Below are 20,015 nucleotides of genomic sequence, written 5' to 3'. Positions count from 1 at the left end.
TGTCATCTCCGGCCTTGAGAACAATCGGCTCTCGTAAGCAATGGCATGGCCTTCTTGCATTAAGACCACACCCAGACTACGACCACAAGCATCACAATATACTTCAAATGACTTCTGCAAGTCCGGCAAAGTCAAAACTGGTCCCGTAGTCAATTTCTCTTTCAATGTCTGAAAGGCAGTCACCTCTGTGGGTCCCCACGAGAAAGGGACTCCTTTCTGTGTCATGATATACAAAAGGGAAGCAACCTCTACAAACTATCTAATGAACCGCCTGCAGTACGAACACAATCCCAAGAAGCTTCTAACTTCATGGACATTCTTCAAATCGGGCCAATCATGGATAGTCTCTATCTTGGCCGGATCCATTTGCACTCCTGCTGCTGAGACAATGTGTCCCAAATAGTGTATCTCTGGTAAGAAAAATTCGCTTTTCTTTGCATTAATCACTAACTTGTGATCTCGTAATGCCTGAAAGACCTGAAGCAGACGATCTCAGTGTTCGGCCTCATTCTTGGAGAAAACAATGATATCGTCAAAGAAAGTGTCAACAAATAGCCTGTACTCTTGAGAAATCCTCTCCATCATCCGGTTAAATGTCGCAAGAGCATTGGTTAAGCCAAAAGGCATCACCAAAAACTCAAATAACCCAAAAGTCGTCCGAAAAGCTATCTTGTAGACGTCTCCCGACACGATTCTAATCTGATGATATCCACTCTTCAAATCAATCCTACTAAAGCACGAGGATCCTTGTAATCTGTCGATATATCATCGATCCTAGGAATCGAAAATCTGTACTTGATGGTGATTTTGTTGAGAGCTCTATAATCGATGCACATTCTCCAAGATCCGTCTTTCTTCAAAACCAACGACACTGGAGAGCAATACGGTGAAGTACTAGGCTGGACAAGACTCTTTTCCAAGAGGTCTTTCACTTGGTTCATAATCTCTTCATTCTATGCTCGGCTCATACGATAAGGTGGCCGGTTCAATGGTGTGCTTCCAAGTATCATATCAATGGGATGATCTTCAGGCCCTATAAAAAGCAATCGGCATGAGTGTGGAGAAAAATCTTGGCGTTCTTTTGTTCAAGTCAAAACATATTCAACCTTTATCCATCGTTTAGTTCTCTTCTAAAAGAATGAGTACAGAAGCTGAAGTTCATCAAGTACAATCTCTGAGCCCTTCATTTGTCAAAGTCGCTTTCTCGGCCCATAGTCAACCACGGCGTAGCTCTTGAGGTACCAAGGGATTTCGAGTAGAACATCACTCGCGTGCCCTAAACACCCCTGTCATTGCAAACGACGTTGCCAATGCTCGGCGTAATGGCAACATCCCGTCCAGGTGTGTCAGGTGCAGAGGAATGAATGTTTGAACTTTGCTCAAGATGAGTGCTCCGAACTGTGCTCAAGGATTCCTTTTACTTACAGAAGGGAGAGCCTTCCGTTCCTTTAGTGAGAGAGTGCAATGGACACAAACAAAGTGAATGGACACTGTGAATGAAGGTGCATGAGACTGAGAGATAGAGAAGAGAATACGACACCAGAGACGTGTAAAACCCTCCTCCGAAGGCCCCACTCTCTATGGTGAGAACGGTCTACTTATGATTGCACAAATCTCTACAATGCTTGGACTTGCCGACGATGTCAACGACAATGAGGACGACAACAAGACGGGCTGAAATCTGCAAATCTTTATCTGCTGAATTATGACTCTATGTCGATGACGATGTCAATGACAACGATGTGACGACGACGCGCTGAAAACGCAGATGCTGAAATCTGTGCTTTCCGGGCTGAAACTGCAAACTGCGCGGGATCTGACCGTGCGGCGAGGAGCTGCTGCGGGAAGGTGAGATCTGCGAGGTTCGGCACTTGATCTGCAATGTCTAAGGGCTGAAAACGGAAAACGCTGAGGTTTCTTCACGATCCGTCGCGGTGAATTTGCAAAACGCTTGGGCTGATCTGCAAATAAAAAACGCTAGGGCTGAAAATGGCTCTGCTGTCGCCGGATGGCCTGCAACTGCAAAACGCTAGGTCTCTTGTTGAGTCTTCTGTCGCCAGGGATTTGCAAGAGCAAAAACGTTGGCTGATCTGGTCCAAAAACGCTAGGTGGTTGCTGTGGAGCAAAAACGCTAGGGCTTGGGTTTTGCTGAGAAGTTGCCTGTTGAGCGAGTGCTCCTACTGCCTCTTCTGCCAATTAGTGCTAACCTAGGTTTGCTTATATACAAACTTACTCAATTTGCCCTACCTACTTTCAACAAAAGTCACTTAAAAATAATAAGTGAAAATTGTCAAAAAAAGGGAAAATCGGCTAAATGCACTAGAAAATTCCCCTGAAGGATTCTGATGGATTCTGATGGGAATGCTTATGATCATGCTATGTGCAACCAGAGGATATGCATCTAATCTAAGTGTCTGGACATGCACGGTCTGCGAACAGACTCACAAAAGTGCCACATCACTTCCTATTCTAGACTAACTAGACTGAACTGAACCCTGATCATGATGTAGCTTGTTCACGGACACATAGGGTTAGATGTGTCACGTGACATCCCCTCCTTTTCAAAGTGAGGTACTAGTACGAACTGTATGGCGTCGAGGGAGATCGCCACCAACATCCGGAATCCTGGAATGGACTCTTCGCCGGCCAGCTCTGATGTGTGGGTCGTACGGTACTTGAACTTCATAAAGGTCTGCAACGCTTGCTTCTTTGGGCCGCGCCAAAAGCAACACAAAGTCTTCTGTAGCTCCTTCAATGCTTCAATTTTGTCTATGGACGTAGATCCATCTTCTTCAAGAATCTCCATGGCTGAAAATTCCTGAAACCGATTCCAACACAAAACCATGAACATACCTATTCCATGTAAAGTGAGTGGAAAAAATCTTGTCTTTCTCAAAGACTGTGCATGCAATGTAGATGAACAAAGAGACGGAGTGCCAAACCGTTCACCACACACACGCAAACAATGAGATCGAATCTTTCTCTTTTGATCTAGAGCAATCAACTTTGGCAATTCACAACGGAAATGCCCATGCTTGGTGCTCATACTTTCATGTGCTCTTTCTACAACTGTGTCGTGCCAAGGAAGAGACATGGAACGTGACTTCCTTGAATGCATACTTTTCAGCTTTTCATGAACAATCCGCATACATTCGTGCTCATTCATGAGTGAAACGTGCTCAACCTACAATATATCATGCCTAGGAAAAGGCATCGCATAAAAACCCTGACTAAAATACAGAAAACGATCACGAATGAAACACTCGATCAATGCGTGCTGACTAATCATTCGAACACCTAATACTTCCTGTGGGGGTTCTTTGGACCTAGGCTCGAGAGCCAAGATCGTTTCTTCCTGAGGCGGTTCTTTGGACCTAGGCTCGAGAGCCAAGATCGGTTCTTCGTGACTAATCGAATCTGCAATGAGGTAGCGTCACTAGAAAAAGCATCAACTAACACATCATGCTTGTGAAAAATCACATCTTGATCATGCAAATCATCATGCTTGTCATTGTCACATTCAAATCATCATGCTTATCAGTATCATCCAAAACATCATGATCATTCAAATCATCATGCTTATCATCATGCACATCTTGTGTGTCATGCTTGGGAGAAGAAGAGACTGAGAGAGTCTCCGTCTCCTGAATCTCTTGCATGTGTGCCTGCACTTGAGAAAAGAGTCGCAAGAACTCTTGCATGTGTGGGTCGCTCTGTTCTTGTCTTGCTTTGGCTGCCTTTCTTTCTGCGTCTCTTTCTGCTTCTCTTTCTGCTTTTCTTTCTGCGAATCACTTCTGCCATTCTTTCTGCATTTCTTGCTTTGCGTTCTAACTTCCTTTCCATAAACATCTGCTCCAACTTCTCCAGAGGAGTTAGTGCAATCCTTGGTGTAGATGGGGAAGGGGGAGGGTCGGAAAAACCTCCTGGTGGGGAAAATTCTTCTTCGCCTCTCTCATGCTCATCACCTCTAAGCGAAGTATCCATTCCGCTTTGAGTGATGACCATCCACTGAAGTCGTGGGTTCTTGTGGTCTTGGGTTCTTAAGTTCACGAGGAACTTAGGTTCTTGGGGTTCTTGAGGGTCTTGAGTTCTTGAGGTTCTTGCGGGTCTTGAGGTTCTTGCGGGTCTTCTTTCGCTTGCAATATGTGTTAGAGAAGGATCTTCTCTTCACCCGAGTTCAGCTCTTTTCCGCGGGCGCACCCCTTGGCGGCCTTGCGCTCACACAAAGGTTGCTTTCTCCCACCTCATGTCGATTGGCCGGCCGCTAAGTGCACGGTCCGCTCTCAATGAGTGAAAAGAGGCACAAGGGGAGGCTGGACAAGCCCTTCTTTCCTGGGATTCCTGTCACTCTTCAAAAACACCAGTAGGAATCGACACGCCCAAGCGAACTTGGGTTTGTGCGACCGCAACAAGCAAAAAAAATTATGTGGTTCTTGTGGTTCTTTCCTTGAGTGATACAGAACACTGTCAAAGCTCTGATACCAATGTCAGGTGCAGCGGAATGAATGTTTGAACTTTGCTCAAGATGAGTGCTCTGAACTGTGCTCAAGGATTCCTTTTACTTACGGAAGGGAGAGCCTTCCGTTCCTTTAGTGAGAGAGCGCAATGGACACAAACAAAGTGAATGAACACTGTGAATGGAAGTGCATGAGACTGAGAGATAGAGAAGAGAATACGACACTAGAGACGTTGTAAAACCCTCCTCCGAAGGCCCCACTCTCTATGGCGAGAGCAGTCTACTTATGATTGCACAAATCTCTACAATGCTTGATTGCCGACGATGAGGACGACGACGAGACGGGCTGAAATCTGGAAACTCTAAGGGCTCAAATCTGCAAATCTTTATCTGCTGAATTATGACTCTATGTCGATGACGATGTCAATGACGACGATGCGACGACGACACGCTGAAAACGCAGATGCTGAAATCTGTGCTTTCCGGGCTGAAACTGCAAACTGCGCGGGACCTGACCGTGCGGCGAGGAACTGCTGCGGGAAGGTGAGATCTGGGAGGTTAGGACTTGATCTGCGGTGTCTAAGGGGTGAAAACTGAAAACGCTGAGGTTTCTTCACGATCCGTCGCATGAATCTGCAAAACGCTGGGGCTGATCTGCAAATAAAAAACGCTAGGGCTGAAAATGGCTCTGCTGTCGCTCGATGGCCTGCAACTACAAAACGCTAGGTCTCTTGTTGAGTCTTCTGTCACCAGGGATCTGCAAGAGCAAAAACGTTGGCTGATCTGGTCCAAAAACGCTAGGTGGTTGCTGTGGAGCAAAAACGCTAGGGCTTGGGTTTTGCTGAGAAGTTGCCTGTTGAGCGAGTGCTCCTGCTGCCTCTTCTGCCAATTAGTGCTAGCCTAGGTTTGCTTATATACAAACTTACTCAATTTGCCCTACCTACTTTCCAACAAAAGTCACCTAAAAATAATAAGTGAAAAATGTCAAAAATAGGGAAAAGGCTAAATGCACTGGAAAATTCCCCTGAAGGATTCTGATGAATTCTGATGGAAATGCTTATGATCATGCTGTGTGCAACCAGAGGATATGCATCTAATCTAAGTGTCTGGACATGCACGGTCTGCGAACAGACTCACAAAAGTGCCAGATCACTTCCTATTCTAGAATGACTAAACTGAACTGAAGTCTGAACCCTGATCATGTTGTAGCTTGTCCACGGACACATAGGGTTAGATGTGTCACGTGACAGGGTGCCACTTGAACTACCTCCGCCTGTGGCCTCAGCCTATCGGACGTAGTTCCAAATCGAGCCGCCAATTCCAAGTGAAAAGAAGTTGGCCTTGGCTCCTTCAAAAGAGAGCTTCCTGATTCTTCACTTTGCCCCAAGAACGACAAAGTTTGCACTTTCATTCATTTGATTCGATTCACGTCCCACGCCATGTGATACCAGTTCTGCTTTTTTATCTGCCTTTTCTGCCACATCTTTCTTCGTCTTGTTCATTCGATGCCTTGTTAGGGCACTTCGCGGAGATATGTCCATGTTCCCCGCATCCAAAGCACTTCCCCTCTCTGATGAAGCGAGCTCTCTTCTCAGGAGTAAGCTTGGGTCGTGCATCCTTCTTTTCTGGGTTGCTCTCTCTTTCTACTTTCATTCGTTAAAGTCTGTTCGGCTCGTTGTGTCATGACCTCATCGGTGGGGTAGGTCAGACTGCCAAAGTGAATGGCAAAGCCCCGTTTCGTATGACTCATTAACTCCTGAATAGAAGCTGACTTCTGTTGCAAGCAATGATCTCGGATCTCTGTAGGTAGACCCAAGGTAAACCGCTCAATTTGTTCTCTGAACGAGATCTTCTTGAATGAAGAGGCGGGTAGAAAAGAGCTCTAGAATCTCTCGCAATAAGTATCCACTGTATCTCTCTTGGTCATCCGAAGATGGTTCCAAGCAGCTCGTATATCGCGTTCATACTCTCGAGTCAACCAAGAAGAAATAAAAAGCTTCTTAAATTTCAGCCATTTAACTAGACGCAATCTTGTTTAAAAGAAGCGTGGACCACCAGTTCGAGCATTCCCCGTAAAATAAGAGGCAGCTCTCCAAATCTTGGAGTGCTTTGAGTAGCGCCCTCTCGCGAAAGCGATGTCAAACTGCTATATAAAAGACAAAGCCTTCGAAGCATCTTTATGTCCTGAAAAAGTGTCAAATTTGAACGACTGTCCACCTTCCTTAAACTCTCGGACTTTCCTGCTTTTATCTTCCAGAAAGTCATACTAGTTGGCTTTATGTCACAAAACGGGAGCGTACACGAGCACTTAGAAAATCTGAAAATTATAATCCTTTGAAAACATGAGAGAAAGGAGAAGATCGACACAGTATTGGGGACCAGAAGATGGGTTGGTCCCCCCCCCCCCCCCGTAAAGAGTATTCTTTTATTCAGGGAGAATTCTTATATAAGCACCAGAACCCGAGGAAACCCCTCCGTTCTGTAATCTTAGACCCGAAGGTCGTGCTTGCCTATAAAGGGCTTGGGCACAAGGCCATTCCTTCCCGTAAGGGACTTAGGCGCAAAGCCGTGCTTTCCAGTAAGGGACTTAGGCGCGAAGCCGTGCTTTCCCGTAAGGGACTTAGGCGCGAAGCCGTACTTTCCCGTAAGGGACTTAGGCGTGAAGCCGTACTTCCCGTTAAGGGCCTTCCCGTAAGACGGGAGATTCCTGCAAAACAAACCACACAAACACGCGACAACAATTCGTATGGCGAATCCACAATAGATACCTGTCGCTCTTGCGCGGGAAAAAGCGACTTCCGTGCTTCGTAGTCTCGCGATCTCTTGCGGCAAAGTCTTCTCTTGCTGACGTTGGTACCCCATTTGGGTGAGGGCATGTTGTGCTTTTATAGCTCCCTGGCCACGGCACGAATAGCTACTCGCGTAGAGATCGCAGTTTTTTTTTTCTTTCTTTTTTTTCTTTTTTTTTGCGCTGTTCTACCCGAAATAGAGAGAGAGAATTCGCTGGCTGGTTTTGTTGCTTTATCTTCTAAGTGGTTGCCCACTTACTAAGTGGGCGGCCGGCATATTTTATAATTGGTTTGAACCTACCCAAAAACTCAATAAAACCTTATAAGTTAAAACCAATGCATTTCACAACACTTCCCAGGCGTCCCTGGATGCAACCACATGCACGAATGCAATGCAAACATAGATTCCTTGCGGGAAAGCGTCTGCCTTCCCGCGATTGTTCTTGCTTTTCGTAAAAAGTTTCATTGAACCCATCTTTATTCTTGTGCTTGTGTTCTTACGCGTATTTTCTTACTCAGTTCCTCCTTAGCCTACGGAATGCCCCCTTTCTGATGCACCCGTCACCCATCATGTGACGCATCAGGGGCACCCGTAACCCAGCCTTTTCCACCGAACTTACGAAAACTCCTTCGCAATGTTTACCGTCACCCATCAAATGACACATCAGAGTTGTCCGTTCTTGATGGCATTTCCTGTAGCTACAATCTTTTAACAGTTCTTAGTTTACACATTAAAATATCCTAATTTCATAAAAAGAAATTAATCATTAAAAATAAGAAATAGTCCAATTAGCAACATCCCTCTGGCTTCTAAACAGTTGACCTCAACTGTAGTGCTTGGACATATACCTCCAATATCTCGGGATAAGCTGCTAATTCCTCCAGAGTCATCCATGAGCATCTAAGTTCGAATAATTCTTACACTTAACCAAATACTTCCGTGTTATCTTTCCGGACTTAAGGGGCCGCTCCTGATGACTTACAATCTGCTCCGGTTGGAGTATTTCTTCTGTTTCCTCAACCTCAGGAGGTTCCTCAGCACTTGGCTGACTCGGAGGCGGTCCCACATACGGCTGGAGTAAACTGACATGGAAAGCATTGTGGATCCTCCAATTAGGCGGTAGCTCTAATCGGAATGTAACATCATTCACTTGCTCAGTGATCTTAAACGGCCCATAATAACGGGTAGAAAGTTTTACCACATTCCTCTTATGAGACACTTGTTTCTTAAGTCTTGCCTTCTCAAACTTGAGTAAGACTAATTGCCCGACCGTTAAGTCGAGATTCCTCTTGTGCTTGTCTGCAGCTTTCTTATGCTTTTCTTGAGAGCGGAGAATAGCTCTCCTCACTTGCCCGTAGGCTGTGTCCAAAGCCCGCACAAATTCGTCAGCTGCGAAAATCTTATCCTTAGTTAAAAGGATAGGTGGAAGCAAAGGCTTACCATAAAGTATCTCAAAAGGTGCTTTCCCCATCGATGAGTGTATGGTATTGTTATACGCATACTCGACAAGAGGCAAATATTTCTCCCAGTCAGATTGCCGGTCTGACGCATAAGCTTTTAACATATCCAATACTGCGGAATTGGCTATCTCACTTTGCCCGTCCGTTTGAGGATGGTAGGCAGATGAAAAATTCAGCTTTGTACAAAGATTATCCATCAAGGCACGCCAAAAATTTCCTGTCATGCGAGGATCTCAATCGCTCACAATAGACTTAGGCATTCCATGATGCTTAAAGATCTGTGCTAGAAAGACCCTAGCCATATGATCTGCTTTGATTGTTTTCTTGACTGGTATAAAGTGTGCTTGCTTGCTTGCTAAACCTGTCCACAATGGTCCAGATCGCGTCATTTCCAGTCTGAGTTCTAGGGAGGTCCATGATGAAGTCCATGGCAATACTTTCCCAAGGTTCATTAGGCACAGGCAAAGGTTGTAGCAACCCAGGCGTCTTATGCCAATCATACTTCACTTTTTGGCAAACCAAGCATTCCCTGACATACGTATCAATGTCTGCTTTAAGACTAGGCCAAAAGAAATATCTTTCCATTGCTAAGGCGTAGGGAGAATACCCCGATGACCCGCATAAGGCGAAGCGTGTGCTTCATCCATGATCTTCTTTCTTAATGGTTCCGCCACACATATGGCCTGATGGTGGTAGAGATAACCGTCCCGAATGGAATAGGGAAACTCATTCTCTCCACGATGTAGCTTTCCCCAAATGGTGGAGAAGTCTGGATCATTCGGATACAAATCCAGTAGTGCTTCTAATTCTTGGTGATACACCGAAGTGATAGCGTTCACCCTTGGCCGCCTAGACAATGCGTCTGCCACCACATTCTTGCTCCCAGCCGTGTGAAGGATCTGGAAGTGAAACATAGACAAAAAGTTTGCCCATCTCATCTGCTTCTCAGATAGTTTCCTTTGCGTAAGAAAATACCGCAAACTCTGGTGATCAGTCTTGATCACAAAATCCGCTCCTAGCAGATAGTGCTTCCAGTTGGATAAGGCGTGAATCACAGCCGTGAGTTCCTTTTCGTAGATTGATGCATGCAACTCTGCATCCTTAAGCCGTCTGCTTTCATAAGCCAGCGCATGGCCTTCTTGGTTTAACACTGCTCCGATGCAATCGCATGAAGCATCGCAGTGAACCTCAAATGGTTTCCTTAAGTCACGCACTATCAAAATAGGTCCATGGCTTAGCAAGTACTTGAGCCGATCAAAAGCTCCTTGTTGTTTCGATCCCCATCTAAAAGGAATCTTCTTCTTTGTCAAGTCATGAAGTGGTCCTGCTACATGAGCAAATCCTTGAATAAACCTTCGATAATATGAACATAATCCCAGAAAGCTACGTACATCATGTACCGTAGTTGGAATAGGCCAATCTTCTACCACTCGGATCTTGGCAGGATCCATACTCACTTGATTGTGAGAGACTATATGGCTGAGATAGTGTATCTCTGAGAGAAAGAACTCGCTCTTCTTTGCATTCACATGCAACTCATGCTTTCGCAATTCTTGAAACACTAAGTCTAAGTGCTTCCGATGTTCCTCTTCTGACTTAGAGAAGATGAGTATGTCGTCAAAGAATACTCCCGTAAAAGCTCGATACGGGCTGAAAATGCGGTCCATCATGCGATTGAATGTCGCAGGAGCATTGGTCAAGCCGAAAGGCATTACCAAAAATTCATATAGTCCAAAGGTTGTGCGGAAAGCAGTCTTATGGACATCCTCAGGGGCGATCCATATCTGATGATACCCACTCTTTAAGTCTATGCGACTAAAGACACTTGCACCCTGCAACATATCAAGTATATCATCAATCCGAGGGATCGGAAAGCGATTCTTGATTGTGATCTTGTTTAAAGACCGATAGTCTATGCACATTCGAAACGTGCCATCTTTCTTCTGCACCAGTAGAACTGGAGAGCAGTAGGGTGGAGCATTGGGCCGTACTAACCCTTTCTCTAGAAGCTCGTTGACTTGCTTCAGAATTTCCTCTTGCTGAGCAACACTCACCCGTTAAGGGGGTTGATTGGGAGGCGAGCTACCCGGTATGAGATCTATGCGGTGATCTTCCGGGCGTACCGGAGGGAGTTCATCAGGAAGTGTTTCCTTGAACATCTGGAATTGAGTTCGAGCTTGGTGGTGCGGGTTCCTTCCTTGCTTTCTCTTGCCTTGTAGAGGCTTGTTCTTGTCGTTGCTGCTTTAGCGGGCAGTCCGGTTTCATATGTCCTTTCTCGCCACAGTAGAAGCATCTTCCTCTCTGAAAGTTTGAAGTTGAGTAGGAGAAAGATACTTAGTTCGCTTGCCAGTGCCCTCTGGCTTCTTAGAAGGATCATCGTCCCTCGATGGAGGACGTTTTCTTCCTTGGCCCCCTTGGTCATCGTAGACCACTCTTTGTCTTGCACGGTAGTGCTATGCTCCATCTTTCTGGGCGTCCCAGTTGAGTGCAAATCCTCAACAATGATTGCTGACTCCATCATCCTCTAAAGAGTATCATGCGGATACACCTTCATACTCTTTCGAAGTTGCGGTTGGAGACCCGCTTCGAACTTTCTTTTCTTTTCCTCGTCGGCAATCTTCATGAAGGGAGTGACCTTCAGAAGAACTGACCAATACTTGTCCACATAGGTCGTTACTTTTTCATGTTCTTTCTAGGCAAGCCAGTCCCATTCCTTCCGTATGTCCCGCTCGAAGTCAGGTGGAAGAAATTGTTCATAAAATTCAGATTTGAAGCTCTCCCAAGTTCAGGCCTGAGAACCTTCCAGAATCTTGGCTAACCACCAATTACTTGCCGTTTCCTTGAGGTGCATCCCCACATGGCGTAATTTGGATTTTTCTGTGAAGTGCCCATTGGTAAAGGCGACTTCAAACTGTCTGATGAAGGACAGTGCTTTGGAGATGTCTCTCCGTCTATTGTAGGTTTCGAACTTGATGTCCTTGTTGCCTGATTTGAAGACTCTCACGCGATGTTGAGACTTGCGACCTTGCTTCTTGAATCGAGGTTTATCTTTAGGTTGATGTAGGGTAGTGGCAGTAGTAGCTGCTTCCTTCTTTTGACGAGATGATCGAGAAGTAGAAGTATAATCAGGAGAGTAAGATGGAGATGAGATAGAGATGTCCTTGCTCTCGTCTAGCAAAGAGAGAGCTTTTTCCTGGCCTTTCCTTGAAGTAGGCCGTTCATTCCGATCCGAAGATCCTTTGTGCACCTCGGCACGTTCTTCTTCTCTTGCCTCCTGTGGTCTCACGCCAACAGTGTTGTCTGGATGCTTGGCTGCATCAGTTCCATTCGTTTTCTTCATTCCGCCCAAAAGCTTTTGGACGTTTGGCAACAGTAAGATTTGTTGCAACTCCGCAAGCTGAAGTGCAAGCTTGCACTTGTTGAAGCTCCTCTTCAACGCTTCTCCCTTGGTTCTTCCCGTTCTTCCCGTTCTTCCCGGAATCGTCCTTCTTTGCAGAGAAAGAGAGGAGTCCGAGCTCTGATACCACTGTCACAAAACGGGAGCGTACACGAGCACTTAGAAAATCTGAAAATTATAATCCTTTGAAAACATGAGAGAAGGGAGAAGATCGACACAGTATTGGGGACCAGAAGATGGGTTGGTCCCCCCACCGTAAAGAGTATTCTTTTATTCAGGGAGAATTCTTATACAAGCACGAGAACCCGAGGAAACCCCTCCGTTCTGTAATCTTAGACCCGAAGGTCGTGCTTGTCCGTAAAGGGCTTGGGCACAAGGCCGTTCCTTCCCGTAAGGGACTTAGGCGCGAAGCCGTGCTTTCCCGTAAGGGACTTGGGCGTGAAGCCGTACTTTCCCACGGCTTTCCCGTAAGGGACTTGGGCGTGAAGCCGTACTTTCCCGTAAGGGACTTAGGCGTGAAGCCGTACTTTCCCGTAAGGGACTTAAGCGTGAAGCCGTACTTCCCGTTAAGGGCCTTCCCGTAAGACGGGAGATTCCTGCAAAACAAACCACACAAACACGCGACAACAATTCGTATGGCGAATCCACAATAGATACCTGTCGCTCTTGCGCGGGAAAAAGCGACTTCCGTGCTTCGTAGTCTCGCGATCTCTTGCGGCAGAGTCTTCTCTTGCTGACATTGGTACCCCCTTTGGGTGAGGGCATGTGGTGCTTTTATAGCTCCCTGGCCACGGCACGAATAGCTGCTCGCGTAGAGATCGCGGCTTTTTTTTTTTTTTTTTTTTGCGTTGTTCTACTCGAAATAGGGAGAGAGAATTCGCTGGCTGGTTTTGTTGCTTTATCTTCTAAGTGATTGCCCACTTATTAAGTGGGCGGCCGGCATATTTTAAAATTGGTATGAACCTGCCCAAAAACTCAATAAAACCTTATAAGTTAAAACCAATGTATTTCACAACACTTCCCATGCGTCCTTGGATGCAACCACATACACGAATGCAATGCAAACATAGATTCCTTGCGGGAAAGCGTCTGCCTTCCCGCGATTGTTCCTGCTTTTCGTAAAAAGCTTCATTGAACCCATCTTTATTCTTGTGCTTGGTTCTTACGCGTATTTTCTTACTCAGTTCGGATTTCCTCCTTAGCCTACGGAATGCCCCCTTTCTGATGCACCAGTCACCCATCATGTGACGCATCAGGGGCACCCGTAACCCAGCCCTTTCCACCGAACTTACGGAAACTCCTTCGCGATGTTTACCGTCACCCATCAAATGACACATCAAAGTTGTCCGTTCCTGATGGCATTTCCTGTAGCTACAATCTTTTAACAGTTCTTAGTGTACACATTAAAATATCCTAATTTCATAAAAAGAAATTAATCATTAAAAATAAGAAATAGTCCAATTAGCAACACTTTATAAAAATTCTTCTTGTTCGCATAAAAGTTGTCGTCATCATAGTCTGAACTGTATGTAGACGAGTCCTCTGTAGAACTATCACTCACTGGGCGAGATTTAGACTTCTTTGCCTTTTTCTTGCCCTTTCCGAAGCGTTGTTTCCTTTTATGTCTTCTTCGCTCGAATCTGAAGAGCTAGAAGAACTGTCAGAAGAAGAAGAAGAAGAACTGGGTACTTCTTCAAATCGAACACGCTTCTTCTGTTTCTTTGCTTTGTCAAATGTCGACTGACAACCCAAATAACCCAGGAAGTCAATGCCTTTCTTCTGCTTTTTTGCCGTGCTTTTTAGCTTTGTTCTGCGCGTCAAAAAGCTGAGCAATCCGTGCATCAACCACCTCTTCTAATTCCTTCTCTGAGTATGTCTTGTGAGCAGAAGGTTTCTTGAGAGCGGGTTTCGGGGGTGGTGTTGTGGCTTTCTGCCACTGCTCGTGCACTTCCTGTTAGGTGTAGCGGAATGAATGTTTGAGATTTGCTCAAGATGAGTGCTCCGAACTGTGCTCAAGGTTCCTTTTGTTCTTATGGAAGGTAGAGCCTTCCGTTCTTAATGAGAGAATGCTATGATCACAAACAAAGTGAATGGACTTTGTGTGTGCAAGTGAATGAGACTGAGAGATAGAGAGAGAAGAGAGATACGACACCAGAGATGTTGTAAAACCCTCCTCCGAAGGCCCCACTTGTCGGCGAGAGTGGTCTACTTATGGATTCCACAATCTGGTACAAATGGTATGCATGAGACTGATGCAAGTCTAGGACTATGCCGATGACGACGACAATGATGACGATGACGACTTTAGGGCTGAAATCTGTGATCTTCTAACTACTGAATTTCGGGGATGTTTCGGTGGCTGAAAATGGGGGTTCTTCTGCAATGCTTCAAGGGCTGAATCTGCTACTGTGTCTAATGCTGAAAACGCTGTTGTTCTGATGCTGATTGGCTGAAAATACAAAACGTTGGGCTGCCTCTGATGCGGATTGGCTGAAAACCAAAAACGCTACTTGCCTTTGCTAGCATTAGTGAAATCTGCTGGCTATCTCGGGGAGCTCGCGATCATGGGAGAAAACGCCAAGGATCTGGAGTTGTTGGCGATGACTGCAAGGGAAAAACGCCAAGCAATAGTGGGGTTTTGATGGTGATGGAAACTGGAAACGCTAGGCTTGGGGAGGGAGGTCGCCAAGGCTTGCGGCTGTTGAGGGTACTACGGTATCTGCTGAGAAGTTGCTTGTTGAGCGGGAAGCTCCTGTTGCCTCTTCTGCCATTTAGTGCTAACTTGGGTTTGCTTATATATTAACTTAGCAAAATTGCCCTACCTACTTTTGTTGGAAAGTCACTTAACAATTATGGGTGAAAAATGTCAAAAATAGGGAAAATAGGCTAAAATCACTGGAAAAATCCCCTAACCGATTCTAATGGATTCTGATGGGAATACTGATGACCATGCTGTGTGCAACCAGAGGATTTGCATCTACACTAAGTGACTCGGCATGCACGGTCTATGAATAGACTCACAAAGTGCCAGATCACTTCTAATCTAGACTGACTGGACTGACTGAACCCTGATGATGTTGTAGCTTGTCCACGGACACATAGGGTTAGATGTGTCACGTGACACTTCCTGAAAAGAAGTCTCGCTCATATATTATGCCAATTTCGGGTCCTTCGCAAACTGAGCATCATCTCTGTTGCATCGCCGATCAATTGACGACGCTTCATCTCTCGTTGCTCCGCCTGAGTAGGTCGAGGCGGACCATACTCTCTGCCGGGATCTTCGTTGTGATCCATGCCCGCATCTCCGGATGCAGAGGGAGTCGACTGATCCTTGCGTGAAGCCATAGGTGCCGCAGAAAAAAAAAATGGGGATCGGATTTCCCGTAGAAAAGAAATTGATCGTGCTCTGATACCACTGTAACAGACTTGGACACCCCAAGTCAAGAATCAATCACGACAGCACCAAATAACCACTTCAAAACAGTTCACAATTCACGATAGATTTGCACTGGCCCGGCGGAGTTCCTTGCCTAGAGATATTGGCCCCAAAGACTGGCGCCCCTTTCAGTATTTCTTTTTGTATTAATCAATGTTCAAAGTACAAGAGTGGATCGGGTCTCACTCTCAAACGCTGCGTCTAGATGCTCTGCAGAGTGGGAGCCCTCACCACGTATTTAAATTACAAGGGATGCCAAAAGCAGAGCCCCAAAAGCTTCATATCAAAAGCAAACTCTTTTTCTCTCACAAGCTCTCTCTAGGGCTTTAATAAAATAAAGCAAAAGTATTCTCTCTCTCTCTATCTCAATTTGCGTAGATACAAAGCAAACTGCCGCAGCCCGCCAATTGCGACGCAATTTACGAAAATCCTGCCACGTCATCCTCACGGAATTCTAGCTGCTGCCCATTTTAGGTTAGGGTTAGGGTTAGGATTTTTGATGTTTTTAGGGTTTTTGGCAGATTTTAGGGTTTGCATGTTTTAGGCTTAGGGTTTGCAGATTTAGGGTTTTCAACAACAGTCAGGGTTAGGGTTTCTCGCATGCTCTCGGGCCGACACATCATCACTTTGTGACAGGGGGATTGTTGGGTTCAAGCCCTCGTTCGATTGTTGGTGTCAGCCCATTGATACTCCCTTTATAGCATGCAGAGGACACTCTAGTTTAGAGCCAATTTGCATGGCCAGTTTTGCTCTAATATGTAAGCTTCACAAAAATTAATAAGAATCAACATAGCATAGCGAGTTTTTTGATTGGTGTCGACTCTCTCTCTCTCTCTCTCTCTCTCTCTCTCTCTCTCTCTCTCTCTCTCTCGTTCAATCTCGCTTTTGCACCTTCTCTCTCTCTCGCTATGGCTCTTCTTCCCCATCGCCTGCATCCTCCATAGCTTCCTTTTTAACACACACTGGGGCCAATACCTCTCGGCATGGAACTACGCCACGCCGTGTCGACTCTAGTTGAACTGTAATAAAGTTTTGGGAAGTGTTTTAAGTGTTTCTCTCGTATTTCATGCAAGATTTCCAACTTAGGTTGTCCAAGTCTGTATCAGTAGTAGACAAGTTATTTGATAAACTCACACATGCACGCATTTTAGATCTCTCTAGTCCGAGTATCATCGAGTAAGATTAGACTTGTTAATATATCTAAAACTGCTTGTCGAACAAAATTTGGACATTATGAATTTTTGGTTATGCCTTTTGGTTTAACCAATGCTCCAACTACTTTCATGACACTAATAAATAGTATTTTGAAACTGTATCTAGGTAAGTTTTTCATTGTTTGTCTCAATGACATTTTAGTCTATAGTGTATCCGAGGATGAGCACTCACATCTCAAACTATAGAATATAAAGCATCTTGTAGAAATGTATATACCCTTAGCGTTTGGAATTAGTTCCATAGTGCCCTCACTGTAAATAGGAATCATTAATTTGTCGCTAATAAAGGAAAAACCTCGATGTCACCGCGTATTGGATAAGAGATTGGTGTCATGTTGTGAGAGGCACCACTATCAAGAATCCAATCCCGAGTCTCTCTACGTACAAGAAATGTCTCAAGAATCCAATCCCGAGAGTCTCTCTAGCTACAAGAAATGTCCCAACATCGGATGTCAAAGAGAAGTCTTCCACGAACCATCTATAACTAGACAAAGGCTTGGAACTTGGATGCAGCCAGAGAAGACAAGCTTAGGACCCTTCCTCAATAATGACCTTTCACATCACAATTGTTGGAATGCCACTTAACTTTCAAAGCTTCCAGTACACCATTTGTCTTCTTCTTGTTCTTGTTATTGTTGCTTTTCTTCTCTTCCTTCCGCCTCCCTTATAAAGAAGAGGCCTCTACAAGACACTAATGTGATCTTTCTTTTCTCAGTACTTGCTGTTAAATAAGCTTTAAATAATTCTAAATAAATTATTGAATTTGCAAGTGAGAGGGTTTTGAGACATCCAAATACATATAATTCTAGTGCATCATTCAGAGTAATGACATGATCACTATGAACAAAAATATTTGTAGGGCCACCAAGAACGGGTACTTTTGATGGGTCACATCAGATGGGTGGCATAGAGCATCAAGAAGAAGTACTTGACTATCCGTATCAGACATCTCTCATGCATCATGGGATGGGTGACATAGAGCATCATGAAGGGGACTCTACCATAAGTTTGGTGAGAAAGGACTAGGTGATGGGTATTCCTGATGCGTCACATGGTGGGTGATAGGAGTGGGTGATAGGAGCATCGGAAAGTCGGGAGATATTCTGAACCGAGTTAGAATTGTGCACAAGAAATGAGGCAAGCACTTGAATGAACATGGGTTCAAATGAAACTTCAAGAAAATACAGCTGCTTTCTGAGAAAGAGAGTTGCTTTTCTGCTTTCCCGTAAAGGAGTCTATGTTCGAATTGCATATGTGCATGAGACTGCATCCAGGGACGCATCGGTTGAGATTGTGTCAGCATTGTTTTCAGCTTATAAGGTTCTACAGAGTTTTTTGGCAGGTTCAAACCATTTTTTAATGTGTCCAGCTGGCAGCCCAGGATTTTAAAAAAGCAGCCAAAACTAGGCGCCCCCACTCTCTCTCCCTTTTTAGCAGAAGAAACATTCCTTCCAAATATACATTGAGAACCTATTATCAACCTTCCCTAGAAGTAGAGGCATAGGCTCAAAGTTTTCAAAAATTTAGCCATGAACCACACAAGTAATCTTTATAAACCAGAAAATTAACCTTGAAAAGCAGCATTTGCAGCAGCTTTCAACTCTTCAGCTTTCTGTGCATCTGATGCAGCAATGCCATTCATTGTCGCCCAAAGTTACTCGGGCACCGCCCCACTTCTCCAATATCTTACACAATCTGCACAAGCAAAAAATCATTTAAAACTGCTGGTGTTTGTTCGAGTAAGCTTTTCTGTGACTCAAATTATCAATGGGCAAAAAACAACCTCCCAACTTTGACTGGTTTTAAGCAAATCTGTTCATCTAGCTGTGAGTAGCAAACTTTTAAAAACAGTCACAGAGGAGCAAACATGAGATCTAAGTGGCTAAGAAAACCCAGTGGAGAAACTAAGTTTTATGTGAGGACCCCTGAGGGCACGTGCATACAATAATTTGAAGGGTCACACGAATCCTTGAAGTAATCCGCAAGTCTTCAAGGTAAAAAGAAGTGTCAAATTGGTAATTTTGACCGAGATACCCTCAGCCCTTCATTACAGACAAACTCAACATTCACCAGCTGAGTGTAACCATCAGCGGGGGAATAATGGTTGAATTGTCCACCATCGACGAAATAAGCAGCCGTAGTATCCATGTTCAGAAAAATCAAAAGGGAAAGGTACAAATAAAAATGGTAGATGAAGACCTGTAGCAGAGTAACTGACACTGGAGGGCAGTGAACGAAAACGTTTTCATTTCATGTTTCAAGACCCATTGGAGGGAAATGCAAAGTCTACTCCAGAAATGAGAAGCCTGGAGTAACTAGCCTGGGATCTCCATAGCGATGAACAAAACTATGGTTATTGGTACTGAAGCAACACGATGAGCAGCAATGAAGCAAACCACGAGGACCAGCGATTGCGCAAGTTTCCCAAAGCAAAAACAAGAAGAAAGAGTACCAGCCATGGGAGCTCACCTCCTGCGAGAAACTCCTGGCCCAATGAAGAACCTTCTTTCGCGAGTCTAGAAGAAAGACTTGTTCCTTCGAAAGGAAAAGCCTCTATGCTATACTATTTGCAGTATTTTCTAAATCCTAAACTAGCCTTAAACCTAAAGAGTTTTTAGATTTTTCCGCCACTTTGTGTATATATTTGAAATCCTGATTTTTCCAACAATGTTGGAACCCAAAAAAAAACAAGTGATAAAATCACCAGGCCTGCCTCCAATCAGATATGGCAAAGGAAAAGGAACCACCTTTTCTATAAAAGGAAAAATGTTAATTACGGAGGAACCAAATCCGCTTTGATGAAAGTTAAGGTCAATTTTGATGTCAAACTTTAGTCTACAATGGGCTCGAAGGATTGGTCAAATGAGCTTGAATACGAAATACCAACAAAATATTGTTTTTGCGAGGACTTCCTAAGCCACTTCAACCCTCTTCCTTCTCTTTATGTGCACTGCAACTCTTTATAGCACCACCCCTTGCTCTCTACCTCGTATCTTCTACACACATTCACCACTTTTGCTCTACAATACAATCTTGCCCTCATTGATACCTCGCAACTTGTGATCCACGTATGTGCCCTTTCTAACAGAAAAGATTTTTTCTTGTGTAGCTTTGTTCCTCTACATAAATCTAGCATATGCATAGATGAGTAACTCACCCCTAGTGAAGCATGTACTATTTGAAGAGCAAAGGGAAGCTCTCTTGAGAAAGACACTCATGAAATTGTCAATTGATCATCTTTGCCCGGGAGAAGCCAAATTAG

The 20,015-nt window shown here is 44.7% G+C and overlaps 1 protein-coding gene across 1 annotated transcript in view; it reads right to left on the bottom strand.

The window, feature by feature from the left end:
* PP5.2 (protein phosphatase 5.2) overlaps positions 1-19,356 on the bottom strand; it is an 86,921-nt gene extending 67,565 nt beyond the window's left edge. Inside the window, exons 1-2 of the mRNA XM_086485357.1 lie at positions 19,223-19,356; positions 18,323-18,448 (exon numbers count right to left, since the gene is read on the bottom strand). Of these exons, the coding sequence (XP_086341483.1) occupies positions 18,323-18,395 (73 nt within the window). The 5' untranslated portion in view covers positions 18,396-18,448; positions 19,223-19,356. The remainder of the gene's footprint in view (positions 1-18,322; positions 18,449-19,222) is intronic.
* Between the last annotated feature and the right edge of the window lie 659 nt (positions 19,357-20,015).

This window comes from Adiantum capillus-veneris, chromosome 16 (assembly GCF_014529385.1).
Source record: "Adiantum capillus-veneris isolate H3 chromosome 16, ASM1452938v2, whole genome shotgun sequence".
In the NCBI taxonomy this organism is placed as follows: Eukaryota; Viridiplantae; Streptophyta; class Polypodiopsida; order Polypodiales; family Pteridaceae; genus Adiantum; species Adiantum capillus-veneris.
The sequence above is the reverse complement of the archived record's forward strand: the minus strand, read 5'-3'. Positions and strand labels throughout refer to the sequence as shown.